General features: G+C 35.9%; 1 protein-coding gene across 1 annotated transcript in view; it reads right to left on the reverse strand.

The window, feature by feature from the left end:
* The window catches only part of EIPR1 (EARP complex and GARP complex interacting protein 1), a 75,406-nt gene that overhangs the window by 12,861 nt on the left and 47,173 nt on the right, over positions 1 to 15,372 (reverse strand). Inside the window, exons 5-7 of the mRNA XM_009094908.4 lie at positions 13,297 to 13,396; positions 4,471 to 4,607; positions 939 to 1,106 (exon numbers count right to left, since the gene is read on the reverse strand). Coding sequence (XP_009093156.1) covers positions 939 to 1,106; positions 4,471 to 4,607; positions 13,297 to 13,396 — 405 coding nt within the window. The remainder of the gene's footprint in view (positions 1 to 938; positions 1,107 to 4,470; positions 4,608 to 13,296; positions 13,397 to 15,372) is intronic.

A 15,372-nucleotide genomic window follows, 5' to 3' on the forward strand; every position in this document is an offset into this window, starting at 1 on the left:
TGCCAATTCATTTTTGAATAAGGCAGATACTTAAGTCCTAAATACAAAAATTTCCCAAAGCAAAATATGGATTTTAAATAGCCTTTTAACAAAAAACTCACAACATTCTTAAAGTGAAGTTTAAAACAGATCCTAAAACAAATGTAGGACTATATTTCTCTTCAATTTTTACATATCAATACGAAATTGTCTTATGGTTCTTGTTTTGCTCTTTTTCTTTGAATATTCTGAAGAAAAAAAGTATAAATAATGCCTCTGTTAATTCCCATCTTCATTTCCCCTAAAGTAGCTTTAGGGACTGGATCTACTTTGCAAGAATTACTCCAACCCAAATTTTATAAAATATGAATAATTCATCTTTTTTTCAGCACTGAAATTAGCAGACATCAGGCAAGATTCTCTCCTTAGTCGAGCCACAGACCAGTGGCTAACCCTAACCGTGCAGTAGACACAGGCTCTAAATGTTATTTCGGAGAATAAAATTATTCACTTGCATATTCTGACTTAAGGACTGTGAAGAACACAAAAAAAGTTGAGCTGCATTACTGAACATACCATGTGACAACAGAAGGATGGACGGCAGCTGCTTTATTACTGCACATCAGGTGCAGCACATCAGGCTCCATTTGGGAAGGCACACCTGTGTCCCAGCTGGGCCCTACGGGCCAAGTTCTGTGCTGTGCTTCTCAAAGGTGTACCCCATCTCCCAACAATGCTAACAACAGTTTCTTGCCAATTAAACTAATGTTGTCTAAACTCTTACTTTACAATTACACAAGGAACATTGACATGCTGAAACTTTTCCTCTGTGCAAAAAAAATGATTATGCACAACAGTACATAGTTTAGTTTGCATTGCTCCTAAACGATACAAGAATTAGCTGAATAAATGATATAAGCCATCCACCCACAAAACAGCATGCAGATAATTTGATCTACCAGTGGGAATGCTCCTCTAGTGTCTTCACTGGTTCTGTGGCATTTCTCGTGTCCCAGAATTTCACCTTGCAGTCATCTCCACAGCTAGCCAGGTAGTACTGTTTATTGGGATTAAAGTCCAGGTCTCGTACCAGCTGTCCATGTGCATTTTCTATACAATATATCTGCCTGTAAAACATTAAAAAAATTTAAATGGTCTATAAAAAGCTGACTGCACTCCACCTACAGAAATCGGTTTCCCGGGAAACTTGCATAATCCCCTTGAGACCTTGAGTTCCCAATGCTATTGCAGAGTTTAGGGAATTCCCAGTTGTTAACAACAGTGACTTGTATAGATTTCTTGGCTTGTTTTGATGCTTTGTTCCTCCCATGTTTGTTTCTACTAGGATCATCTGGAGTTAAAAGGAAATAGTAGTTCCAGATGATTCTAGCACAGCTCTGTAACAAATATTATAAATGTCTGCTACTAAATCACAACAGTTTCAGGTAAGAACTTCTTCACCCCTAAGCAGTTATACTAATTATACTAATATACTAGTAGATGTCATAAACCTGTTTATGACATCTACTTCAGCAGGAAAAGCTGAGATGCAAAGGTTGCAACAGATATCAATGACAGATTTTTATTACTGCTCTCTATTGAATTTACCTTCTTGAGCTCTTGCATTTATCACTAATTTACCTGTGGCCCTTAAACTATTCAGCCAGACACAATCTCATCCGTCTGGACCACTTTAGAAAACATCTGTAGTACTTCTAATAACTTAGCATATCTATTCAAAACATCACGTGCCATCAGTTGGTGTCCCTACCTTGCCTCTTAAAATTGGGGGTTGTCTGATTTTTCCTGTTTTCACTATTGTATGACCAGTTTTCTTCAGGCCACCAATATATCATCTAAAGTTCTGCTTAGACTTGACCATCTCCTACAATCTTCATTGGAACTTTTCAACACATCATGAGCTTTTTGTTTTTCTTTAAATGAAAAATGTTTCTCTTCAGTAAACATATTGACCAAAAATTCCTATTTCTTGTGAAAACTACATATACTTATGGTCTTCTGCCACAATCAGATAGTCTCTTGCTGTTAATACCTAACTACTAATACGAAGCAAAATAGCTCCAGAAGGAGAGATTCAAAGTTATCAGGCCTGTACTAAGCCCTATCTTGACAGCTCTGGCTGTCACCAGTGAAATTACTAAGATATCTAGCATCAACACTCTTCTCAGAGTTTGACAGGCTAAGGATATCATTCAGGTATGCCTTTCTACCAAGTATTCTAGGAATGTAATTCAAGCTTCCATTTATTTAATTTGGACTATGTATATGGCAAAAATACTAAGTCTCAAGCATGCTGGCTGCAGTAAAACACATCTTTCCTCCTTCACTGCGCCTTTCACTTTTTTCTTGCATTGCTTAGAGATGTGTGTAAAGGCTTAAAAATACTACTGTCCATTGTATATTAAGGACTACTCACCATGAAAGACTTTATCCCAACTTAACAATTATTCTGACCATTTGATCCCTTTCCTCCCCAAATATGAATATTCTTTTCATCACTTTTCACCCTACCTACAGCAATAATACATACACTAAATTTCCCACTTACATCATAAGATTAAAGCCAGACCACATGAACATTTTCTCCAGCTTTTGGCTCCACTTTCTCATATTACTCTTCTTACATATTATTTAGAATTTAGCCTTGGAGTCTGAATTTTCCTGATAAAGTCCTCTCTCTAAATCCAATCAGCCTAGTGTCTGTCTTTGCTGCTTCACAAGCTCTTCTCTGATTAAGATTGCTTCTTAGTCTAGTCTAGGACTCTTCCTGACAATCATTTTTTTCCTCTCCCCTTCTTTGTTTGCTATGTCCAAAAGAATGTATTCCCTCTACCTTGCAGCTGTCATAACCACACTCTACAGGAGCAGGTATTCTAGCTACTTCTAGCATTTCTCTTCACTTGGCCGGTAGGACAGTTTTCTGCCCTTGATTCCTCCCTCCTCCCTCTTTTTATGCTCCTTATACTGATGCAGTTTATATTGCCTGGACTTTAAACTCCTACTTCTAGCTTAACTAATTATTAAGAAATATTCACATAATAGACATATTACAGCCTAATTGAAGATGAGACTTACTGTTGCACATACTCTTTGAGTATATTGCAAACAGCTCTTTGGCACAGCCTAGCTATCAAACTAGTTTAAGGACAAACCAGATTTTAGGACTTGTGTACTCTGAGCTTTACTTAAAGTAAATACAATAGTGGGATTTGCTTCTCTTAACCAGCTACCCCTTTCACTGAAGATCCAGACTACAATATCCAGATAATCTAGCTTTCATAGAAGTTACTCAGAGAATCCCTTTAATGATAAAGAGAGAGATGCTTCTTCTAATGAGACAGAGCATGAAGCAGACTTTAAAATATTTAATATTCTCTCTTCAAAACACGAGATTTGGTTAAAGATCTGCATGCTATATGTTAGAAATAGGATTACAAAAACATTACAAAAAAAGCAAATTATTAAAACCCCTTCTCCTTTTGTCCTCTCTTTTCCCTCTTGTCTTTCTAAGGTGTATTGATAAATCTAAGTATACACATGATATATAAAAATCTAATTTTATGTAATTTTACAAGGCAAAGAACAGGACAATCAAACATGACTTTAAAACACTTCACAGAAAGTGACTTTTAATTACTGTATTTTTAACTTTCCTTCATTAAATAAAACTTTTCAGCAAAACCACAAAGACTAGCAAACAAGGGATTTATTGCTACAACTCTAAGCTAGCAGGAACCACTGAACTAAATTTAAAGTCATCACCCTTTAAAACAACAAAAGTTATTACAAGACATCAGTCTTCTCAGTTTAGTGATAAATTACTATGTGCTAAGGGGATAAAGTGTACTTTTAAAAAAGCTTGAAGAGGCTTTAGTAGTCATGGCAACAGATGTGCACAACATCAGTCCTTTGCTTATCAAAATCACAACTAAGCAGGGGGGGAAATGCCTTATAATAGACATATTCAAAGCTTTTATTTAGTTATGATTTTGATAGATTCAGTGATTTCTTACAACCAGTATGCTACAATCATTAATATAGTATAGGACACTTTGTTAAAATCAGAAGTGAAGAGCGAACTTGTGAATTGCCTTCAAAGATTAAAGTCACCTTTAATTGCTATGAAGATAGTTCATAGCATAGTCAGGAGTGTTAAAAGCATTTTCAGGCTGAATTGCAAAACAGCTTCATTCAAGTAATTCCTATGTATTGAACAAATCCTTGTGAGACCAGTACGTGGTTCAATAAAACTCAATATACAAGTTAGAACTGAAGCTGAGGGGGAATACAAGAGAAAACTCTTTGTTAAACTGTAACTACATCAGCTATGCAAGCCTTTCTATTCCTTTTATAAACTATAGGTTTACCACCTATCATTTCAAACAAAAAACTTATTGTAGGAGCAATGGAAAAATCTACCTCCAAAGGAGATTGCCTTTTCTAGAGAACACGGCTGCCAGCTGCCCTTACCTCATGCTCCGTGTATCCCAGCCTCGGACAGTGGTATCGTTGGCTGTGGCAATCTGGGTACAATTGTGGTGTGGACTCCATCTGCCCGAAGTAAATTTTAATTGTCCTTTCCCTTCCAAGGCTGTGGAACTAGAGAGCTAAAATAATGAAACAAAGCTGGCAATGTTTCTAAATGTAACACTAAAATGAAATTAGTTGCAATGAAGACAAAGCTGTTCAACAGCATATTGATCCAAGCGCAACAGACTACCAAATCCAAAGATTGAAGCAAAAAAAAAAATAAAGAAACAACAAATAAAAGCTAGAGTTAATTTTCTATGACTATTTTTAAAAAAGGCTTATGCAGTGTAATGTATACCAAATTATTACAAGTACTCTTCTATAAACCTAAAAAGTTTCAGATAATTGTTGAAACAGTGGATAGACAATATGGGCACACTGCACAGATTTGTAGCTGTCACACACACACACACACGTGCATTTAGCTTCATTAACAGTCTTACAAGATTTTTTTCCATGTCAAAATGCCAAATTTTATCTGTAGTAACAGAATTATGGTGTCAAAGACTCTTTTTTATAAATGTATAGCAGCTTTTAAAAATAAAGAAGTCAAGGCCCAGGTGCCCATGTCATCACATACATGCCTGTTAAAATAACAGTAGATACTAGATTACAAATCTACAATCTGTGAGATAAAAAGGTTTCAGTTCCAAAAACAGGCTTGCAGGTCCTAGAGTAGGCAGCTCTGCATCTCCACAGTTAATGAAAAGGAGGTCCAAAGTAATCAACTTGCTTTTTGAAGTTGTATAGCAAGTTATCCCCCAATTTCATGTGAACATGGGGGAAATCAAAGCTGCCTACACTGCAAAGTACTTTTACTTCCAATCACTTACTGAAACTGTTTAGTAGCTGAAGAGAAAGAGGAAAACCAAAATATTTGCAATTAATCAGATATAAAATTTACACAAATTTCAAGCAGCTACACAAACAACAGACTTATTTGGTCATCTTTCACACGACTTTCATATTTCAAAATGTTTTATTATGAGGTATTTCTCAAAAGCAGATTACTGCACTGGATCCTGGTGGATCCTAATGCAACATCAAAATTCTATTTAATAGTAGATCTCTCAGCACAAATATTATGCTATGATGGATGAAAAAGACTAAAACATACAAACTGTTTACATGAACTTTAAGTGATATCAACAGAAAAATAGGCTGTCAATACCAAATGGCCTAAATCTATTTGTATATTGTGCAAAAGTTCATGTATGTATTTTGCTCAATTTTTATTACTATAACTCCACCAAGAATATCATATTTCTTTAGCACTACTATTACCAATCTAGAAATTACAACTAGAATTTATGTTTTTTAAAGAAGATGGAATCCCCAGCATGCAAGATCATATATTACTCAGGTGTTAATGAATCATATAATACTATGGCCAAACCTACTCCTCTAACACCATTCCTCCTCTAGAACATATACTGTCTGAAAACCTTTCTACAACTCACAGGTCATTAGTAGAAACAAACCACACTGCATAGGGCACAGGACACGGGATAATAAAATTCACTTTTTATTTTTTGACACATATGAGATTCCAGGCTCAACAGAATATTCATAGCTTGCATAGGTCATTTCAAAAATTAAAGTAAGTTTCTTTAGAAAGCAGACTTGGCCATTCAAAGCTTAGAGTGGGGGGGAAGGAAACCAATGTTATCACTGACAGTAAGATAGAAGCAACAAAGGGAGTATATTTTCTCAGGTATTTAAAAAATCTTCTCTTGAGATGGAAAGCATTGTATATTCAAAACATGACTCAGGGCAGAGGGTCTTTGTCAGCAGTAGACTATGCTTTCTCCAGCATTCAAGACATATATACACACACACACACACACATACACACAGACATATATATAATGCGTATTCTCATTTTAACTTTTATAATGTAAGCTACTATAAAAGATCAAATTTTTCTTCTTTGCCGTCAAAAGTTTAGGGTTGAGGTCAGCACACACATACTGTGATATTTCTTAACAACATAAAAAAAAAATCACCTATGCTAGATGGGCCAATTCATCCTTGCCTTCATAAGCAATTCATAATTAAATTAAATTACATCTTTCCTTATACAGATGTCCAGCTATATATACAGCCAAGTTCTTAACTGACTTGTTCTTCTTTTCCATGTCATCTGTGAACCTGAAAGCAACTGCAAGGATTTAAAGGACAATTTGGAGATAGAGAAATTTTCATATATAAGAAGGAATTCTTATTTAACAGAAGGAAGTATACAAGTTTCCTTCCTAGACATCCAAGAAATAAAAGAAACAAAATTGGTAGCTCAGAATCACAAATGCAGGTTCAAAAACACCTTAGTTGTAATTTTAATTCATACTGAATATATGGACTGGTAGGCAAGTGCACTTTTTATCTTGAAATCTTTCCTCCACTTCTTTAAATGCAGAAAAGCTAACTACAAAAGCTAAAGAAAACATGACATAGGTGTATTTTAAACATTATTCTTGCATGAAGATTAAGATCAGTGCTGCCCAGGGGATGAAGACATACAGGCATGAGGGCCTCACAGGATACTATAGGTAAACAATTCATGGTATTATTTTACAAACACAAAATGGGAGTTACATTGAGGAAAAAGGAAAGGAATAGAGTAAGACTGAATGTCTACTTTTAGACAACAAAATTAGGAATTATTCTTGCACAAGTGTGTAATACACTCTGATTTCAGAACTCTAAAGAAAATAAAATCTCGATCAGGGTAAAATGGTTACTGGAGTATGGATGGATTTTACACTGTTCCTAAGTGCTTAGCTGGAACAATGCCTAAATCTGCTGACACAAGAAGAAAAATAGAAGAGCAGCATGATATTATACTACAGTTGCATGAGAGCAACACTTTGAAGTAAGAAAAAAAATCTTCTAAAAAAATTAAACAATGTAACATGATCAGAATAGAACTGTTTATGTTATCCTCAGTGAAGGAAGGGGTTTTACAAAAACAAAGTACAAAAACACGAAAAAAAAAAATCCCTCCTAGGATATCCTAGATCTAGGACTGATTTCTGTGTATTCAAATCAAAGTATCAATGTATCCAAGTTATTTTTTGTCAAAATATCAAGGACTGAGGTTGATTTTCCTGCTTCAAAATTTGATTACACAGGGTCTGACTTCGAAAGAAGAAAGGACAGGCACTATCCTTCAAAAAGCCCCAAACCAAACATATATTAAATGTTAAAGGGTACAGAAATTATCTAGGAAAACCACAAGCAGCATGGAGATCAACTGTTCATGCTCTCTTCCAAGAAAAGAGCTTTGTGACCAAGAACAGAACAGGAAAGTCCTTAGAAGAAAGATATATTAAGGGCTACACTAAGTAGACAAACCCAAGCAGACTATTTTGAGATTGACATTAAAAGGCATAAATGTTTTCCTGACTTGTTATTGACAGAAAGGTTGATGAGGATAGTAAATTGAGTTCAGTTCCTCCAACTGCAGGAAACAATGCCATGGAGTCCTTTCACAACTGTTCTTGACTCCTGAACCATCTTAAAACTATTTGCCTTTTCAAATAGCCTCATCATATTGGCAGCTCAGACTATTCTCACAATAGCTAAGTAACACAATTCACATATTTTTAAGTGCTGAGTTTCTGCATTACAGTAAGAAAATATATTTATTCCTTAAACACGAGTTTTCTGCTTTATACTATAAAATTAAAATAAATATCAAGTTCATCCTCTGAAATATATTGTTATTCCTATATGCTGATGATGCATTCCAAGTTCTGCCAGCAATAAGTTTCACTATTTCACTCCTACTTATATTCTATCATTAAGGTGACCATGAAATAAAATTGATTCCAACCCTATGAGCTGGTTTCTATTCTCATTCTGACCCAGTAATTTCCCTTTTATTTTTCTTCTGACAGTTTTCTGCCCTCCTATAGTTAATCTATGTTTATTTTAGTTGCAGTAATAATGGGGTGCTAAAAAATTCTCCACTTAATTCCACAAGGAATTTCCTGCCTTGAGAAATAGCAGCTATCTTGCCAAGAAAGCATCTCATGCTTATTCCTAACATTCTCTCTATTTGGATACATCACTTTTATTCAGATAGCCTGTGAAATCTTCCCCAAAATATATTCTGCCTTGCCTAGAATGCCACTGCTTGATATTATCTGTTGTTCAGAACCAAGACCACATGAATGCTGCTAAGTAATACCGACAGGACAAGAAATCTAAAATAGTTTGGATAAGAATGATCAAAAGCACACCTCTATTTGTCCCCTTTTTGAAAACATATGAAAACCAGAAAAATATCTGGTTTATAATATCAGAGATTTTAATATCTCTGTTTCATTCTGTTGCACTCATCTGCCATGCCAACCATACTGCATTTACCCATGGAAGAGTTCTAGCAATTTGTTGACATCTGACCTCAAATCTGTACACAGAAATATTAACTGTCTTCTTCTCAGCAGATTCTATCCACACCTTGTGCATTGTCTGGGCTTCTCTTGGGTCCAACTAATGATTATAAATGGCATAGAATAGCTAATTTAATTGCAAAAGGTAATGATGCAGTGAGCATAAGATTAGTTTCACCCCAGAAGGTAATGTCCTCAAAACAATAATAAAGGGAGTGATCAAAAGGACAGGAGAAGCTTGTCTTAATGTAAATACAGGCAAATTGAACACTGTAAGGCAGAAACAAGTTAACAAAAAAAATTGAAACAAAAAACAAAACCCCAAACCAAAACGAACCAAAACAAACCCACTGAACTGTACAGTAAATTACAGTTAGCAAATGTTTCTTAACCCAAGCTGACTAGATAATTCAGAGAATGAACACACCAATAATTTTATTACCAAGAAGCTCTGAATCTATTGGGAACTGCACAATTCTTCAGGCTAATTTTAATGAAGCAATGTGACTTGTAAATCACAGGCAGATACAGAAAAGAGGCCAAATAAGACTCTGAAGTTTTGATCACTGTAGAGAAGCAGAAATTTTGGCCCATACAAAATTTTAAAGACAGACATATTTTCAGTTTTTCATCTATATTATACCTGAATTTTATACACACTTTAATAAATATAAAAGGTCCATAAAGAGTAGCATTTGGTTTACCTCTTGTCATTAAAATGGCCTATAATATGTACCTATTCAAAAAATGGGAAGCAATTGAAATGTGTTGTAAAAACAGGAAGAACAGTGATGAACCAGTGTAATGAATACCTCCTTACCGCTACTACCTGATACAGACACAGTGGACCTGATTTACTTTTAGTTAACAATGATGATATTATTCAACTTGAGCACCATCATGTGTTTTTTACAAAAACAGAAAACAATACAAATACACTGACATTCCTATTATTTTAATCCTAGGCTCTTGATTTAAGTTTTAATTACAACATTTTTTACTTATAACAACACATGTACACGCACAGAAGTACACTGCTATTTCACTTATAAGTCTATAGCAACATATATATTTTGTAAAAATGTTCTCCCCTTAGCAATCCCTACAGAATATATAAGTTTACTAGTGTTGAGCAAAACATTCAGTAGAGGTAGCTAGGTGTGCAGCTGCAGTGCCAGCTGCAGAATGAGCCCTGGATGGTGGAGGGAAATGAGGCAAGGAAAGAAGCTCTGACCATTTGCACAACAAAAGGCACGATGGACCTGTGTCACCAGTCAGTTGCCTGGACACTCAGAGACACAGCAGGAGCAGAGGATTGAGAAGGAAGACCCCAGACTTTTGCTGCATAGACTGGGAGAGTATAAAACCCCAGGATTTTCTTTATTCAGAGTCCCTCACAAGAGGCACCAACCCAGGCTTTTGAGCTGTTGCACTGGGATTAAATGACTTTAGGGATGGAGAAGACTGAGACACTGTTCTGGGAAACTCAGTGTGTGTGAGATTGGGGCATGCAGGGAGTCCAGCAGGGCCCTGTCAGCCCACTGGAGCTGCCCAAAGTCTCTGCCCACGGGAGTGTGACTGCTGGAGTGACTCCTGGATGGTCAGACAGGGACACTTCCCTAACACCAGCTACATCCTGCTTAGTCACTGCCTGCTTGAAATAAAGCATGTTAGGTGATAAGACATCAGGTGGCTAAGAGATTCCAAAAATGGACAACCTTTCATCTTAATGAACAATAAAGACAACTTTTCTTGTCATTTACATAACCTCCATGTATCTGCACATAAAAAAAATGTTGCGATTTTTTGCTTTTTTGGCTTTTTTTAAAATTTGCCTTAACATGCCTCTTTTCTAATGTGGCAAGACCTGATTTCTTTGCTTGAGGCTGTTCTATATTTGTTTACCAGGCAAAAAAAACCAACCAAACCAAACCAAAACAAAAAACGCCCTCTTTTTATTAATATCTCAAGAAAGTCTCTATTTACATTCTGATCAAAAACCATTAAAATACAAATTGCGCTTTTTAGAATTATGATATATTATCATAATAATATATCATAATTGCAACAATCCCTTATAAACAGGATATTCACAGAAAGAAATCACTGTTCACTGTTTCACCAACAGCTCACTAGCTTGCAAACACTCTTTGTCCATGGTGATAACCAAATGGAAAATATATTTACTACTTACCTCTACTAATGCTATCTGTTTAATAACCAACTTGTTCTCACAGATTTCTCTCACATTCTAAATACTACAGCAGCAAAAGTTGGGGTAGAGTGTTGATTTATGGAAGAGGGTTTTACTGTGGTTTTTTGTTTTTTTAGAGAAAGTCAACTGTGTAACAAAATATTGCTTGTTTTTCTTTATTGCTCTTTGTAACTGTCAACCCTATATGTTTTTTGCAAATATAAAATTGCTACAAAACAAAAGTCAAAAAGTCACAAGTTAAATCCCCATAATTCCTTTATCACTTACTTTGCCTTCTAGAGCCCTTTTGTGCCATCAACATTTGGTGTAATAAAATAATACTTTAGAAGTACCCAAAAAAAAATAAGTAATGCTACTTGAAATACTGAGAGAATCTGCAAGCTGAATGCTGCTTTGAGGATAAAAATACCAATTTCCCCAAATCATGCTAAAATTACAAAACTTGGTAGCATCTATTCCTCTCCAAAATTACACAGATCATAATTCTAGCAATGGAAGGAAAAGAAAATGGAAATCATACTTATCTGCACAAATATTTGTGTGATAAGAGTGGGGGTTTAGTTTTGAGAAAAGAAATAGTATAAGGAAGACACAACATACAAAATTCTAGTAAATAATTCCCAAGCAATATAAAATGAGGAATAAAAACTCCATAAAATTTGGCATTCATGACAAGATTTCCACAGAGAAACTGACAATACACCAGACAACATCCTAGAGGAAATCACAGAATGGTTTGTGTTTAAAAGGGCCTTAAAGATCATTTAATGTCAATCCCCTGCCATGGGAGGGAGGTTAGGATTAAGAAAAAATCTGAGAGAGTTATGAGAAAATGGTCAAACACTGAAAATACTAATTAACATTCAAAAGAATTTCAGCAGGTGAGGACAGAAGGAGTGAAAGTAGGAGAAAGGGAAAATGCTAAGTTGCCTAGCAGTCTCAGTTCTTCAAGGAGACATGAGGACCCACAGTATGCAAGCAGTACCAACCCCAAAGTAGTTTTTCAATATTGCAGAAAGGTTTGTGTATTATGCAGACATTAGGAAAGAAATACTGACTAATGCAGGTGTAATGCAAATCCAGGGGATACAATGCCAGAGACAGGCTCCTGGAGGTAAGCTGTCAGAAACTCTCCACATCAATTTGATAAAAATAAACTCTAATTTGAAGCCTTGGAAGGCCACATAACACCTATTGAAGTTGCAGATGAAAAAAAAAGCTAAAGTTTCTCATCTAGAGAAGGAACCCAAAGGGCTTAATTATAAGCATAAAGTATTAAACTATATTATATTACATTGTCATCTATTTGCATGCAGTCAGGTGGTATAAACAGGGAAGAGTTTATGGACACAATGTATTGACTAAGTTGAAAAGAATTAACCCTGACTTAAGGAGTTAAAGGTGACAACAGATCAATTGAATAGCAATGTCCTTGGCATAACAAGTTTCCATTTATAAGCACAGACACTGATCTAAATGACTATACAGAATCATTCAAAGTTTTCTATATACATTTTATCATATGGCATAATCAAACAAAAATCTATGCCAATGACACTTTCTATATATGTTCCTGAATAAGAATTTTTTTAACGATAAGTAAAAAATTATAAATAAATAATAAATAATAAATAATTATTTATAAATAATTATAAATAATCTGAATAAACTGTATATTACTAAATTAACCTAACACTGAGAGAATTCAAAGCAGTACATAGCAAATAGAGAAACTTGTATTATGCTTATACAATCAAGAGTTGTAAATTAAATAAAGGGCTTCATGGTATTAACCAACATGAGTTACACCATTATCTGAATTCAGTAACCTTTGGCTTTACTGCTCATCAATTTTTCCACATGTAGACATTCACCAAATCAGCACTGCTTTATCCTACATTACTCACTATAAAAGCAGTAGGACAGTAAGGGGAACTCTAGAACAAAGAAAACACTTACCCACTAGCAACAGATACTACTCTCAAACACTCTTATTTAAGACAATGGTAGGATATTCATTTCCCCCACCTACATTATAGGCAACAAGATACTTCTAAAGGAATAATTAAAAGATTAGCAAATTCTAGGCTAGGTAATGCCATTGTTTGGGCTATATTCAAGTACAGAATTTTTTGTTAAAAGAAAATTTCTTACCACAGCTTTGGCTGAACTTTCCTGCAAATCCCACAATAATATGTTGTTATCAGCCAGTGAAATAATCTTTTTACCATCTCCCATCGGTTCCCACATAACACTGTAAAACAGAAACAGAAAAACAAAATAAACAACCCAACATTAAAATCCATCAGAATTTGAACTAGAAAGCCATTTTAATTCTCTGATCTAATCTACACCAAAATATGTTAAACCATATTTCTTCTGGCTTCCTTTAGATGAAATCCATCACATATTTTAAATCCAAAATCTGCCATTAACTACCAGTTTTAGCAGTCATTCTGCACACACAGAAGTACAACCAGAGACCTTAATGTACACTAACTTTAGAAGGCTTTAGTTTGAAACCTCAAAGTTGTTCATATGGATTGTTGCCATCCTTTTTGAAGGTGCACCAAAAATCATAAGCCTTAGTTTTGATGCAAACTCCTTGCAACTCTGCATCAGTCATCATGACTTAATCAGGTTATACTTTTAACCTGTGATTCACTTCATGCTATAAAGGAAGGAATGCAAGAAATCTCTCTTATTCTGTCTATGAAAAGCAGCATATTTAAGCCAGTCAGTGTGGGCAGCTCAGCTAACTAATTAGGCACTCTAACCCTAATAAATTTGCTGGAGGTAACAGCAGGATTGAAACTTGTCATTTTATAAGAAGCTTCTATTTCTGTGATTTTGTTACACTTTTGTAACCAAGTTTTGCAGCACCCCGATAATCTCAGAGCCACAATATACCTGGAGGTACAGGTCACAACTTTAGTATCAACAAAAATGAAATGGAAATGGAAGAAATGGAGAAACTTCTTTTCATTTTAAGACTGAACCTTCAGCTATCTAAAAGCACTTGATATGCTGTTTTCATCTTCAGAGCCTAGCTGAAGTCCCACTGCTCGAAGTTTAACCAAAGGCCATGACTAGACACAAGTTTTCTAGTCATGGACTCCTCACAAGTTTCTCACTTCTCATGGACTAGTCACAAGTTTGTTTTTGTTTTTGTGTGAATCAATTCAGTAACTGGATTGTTGGAGATTGAAATGTTATAATTTATGGCTAAACATGTTCATGGAAGACTTTTGCCTATTACAGCAAAACTATAAAAGCTGCAGAGAAAATCACCCAAATGGGGCCTTGGACTGTGCATTGATGGACATAAAGCAACTCAGGCCTGGGCTGGGAAGAAGAACACATTCCCAGAGGGATCAAGCTGGAGACCACAGCCCAGGGCTGTCAGCTGCCATGCTTGCACAGATCCTCACACCAAAGGGTGGAAGGAGGAGAGGCTTTGGGTGTGTGGTGAAAAAACTTCTGGTGAGAGTCAGTGACGGCCCATCCTCTGGTGTGCAGAGCTCAGCTAAGGGGCCCCTTCACCCCAGAAAAGGTGAAGAGGGTGTCATGGTCCCCTAAAGACCCCCCCCCCAAAAAAACCCTGCACCAGAACACTGCAACATGATGGAACAGATCCAGTGTTGCAAGGGACAACATCAAACTTGCCCTCCCTAGGGGAGGCACGTGGGCGTTCCCACCTCAATATTATAAACATTTTTTAATCCATTGCATTCCATTGCTTTGTGGTGGCAGTGGGTAGCAGGGGACCCTCACCACCAAGAAGCCAGATGGAGGGGAGCCACAAGATGTCATTGGCACCCTTGGAAGGCTGATGTTTCTCCCTCACCCCTGGTTACTCTCTGCCTGTGCCCCCCACCTCTGCACATCTCTATTTCTTTCTTTTCTCTTTCTATTCCTTTCTTTCTTTTCTCTTGTTTTCTCTTTGTCTCTTGTACTATTAAATAAAATATATCAAGTGTTTTAGCACCAACATCTAACCTGGTTTCATCAAGTTTTGGGGTATATTTCAAACCTTTCTGGGTCTGATCCATTTTATTCAGAGAGACTTAGTTTTCCTTGCTCTTCTGTGTTAATTAGGATTGTAACAGAGGTAATAGATGAAAGAAGGTTGCACAAATAGTTGTGAAGGTTGCTAGTGGCTGCCTAATGTTGGGTAACTAAGCCCAACATTAGGCAGCCACTAGCAACCTTCATAACCCTGCACTGCAC

Source organism: Serinus canaria, chromosome 3, assembly GCF_022539315.1.
Source record: "Serinus canaria isolate serCan28SL12 chromosome 3, serCan2020, whole genome shotgun sequence".
NCBI classification, from domain to species: Eukaryota; Metazoa; Chordata; class Aves; order Passeriformes; family Fringillidae; genus Serinus; species Serinus canaria.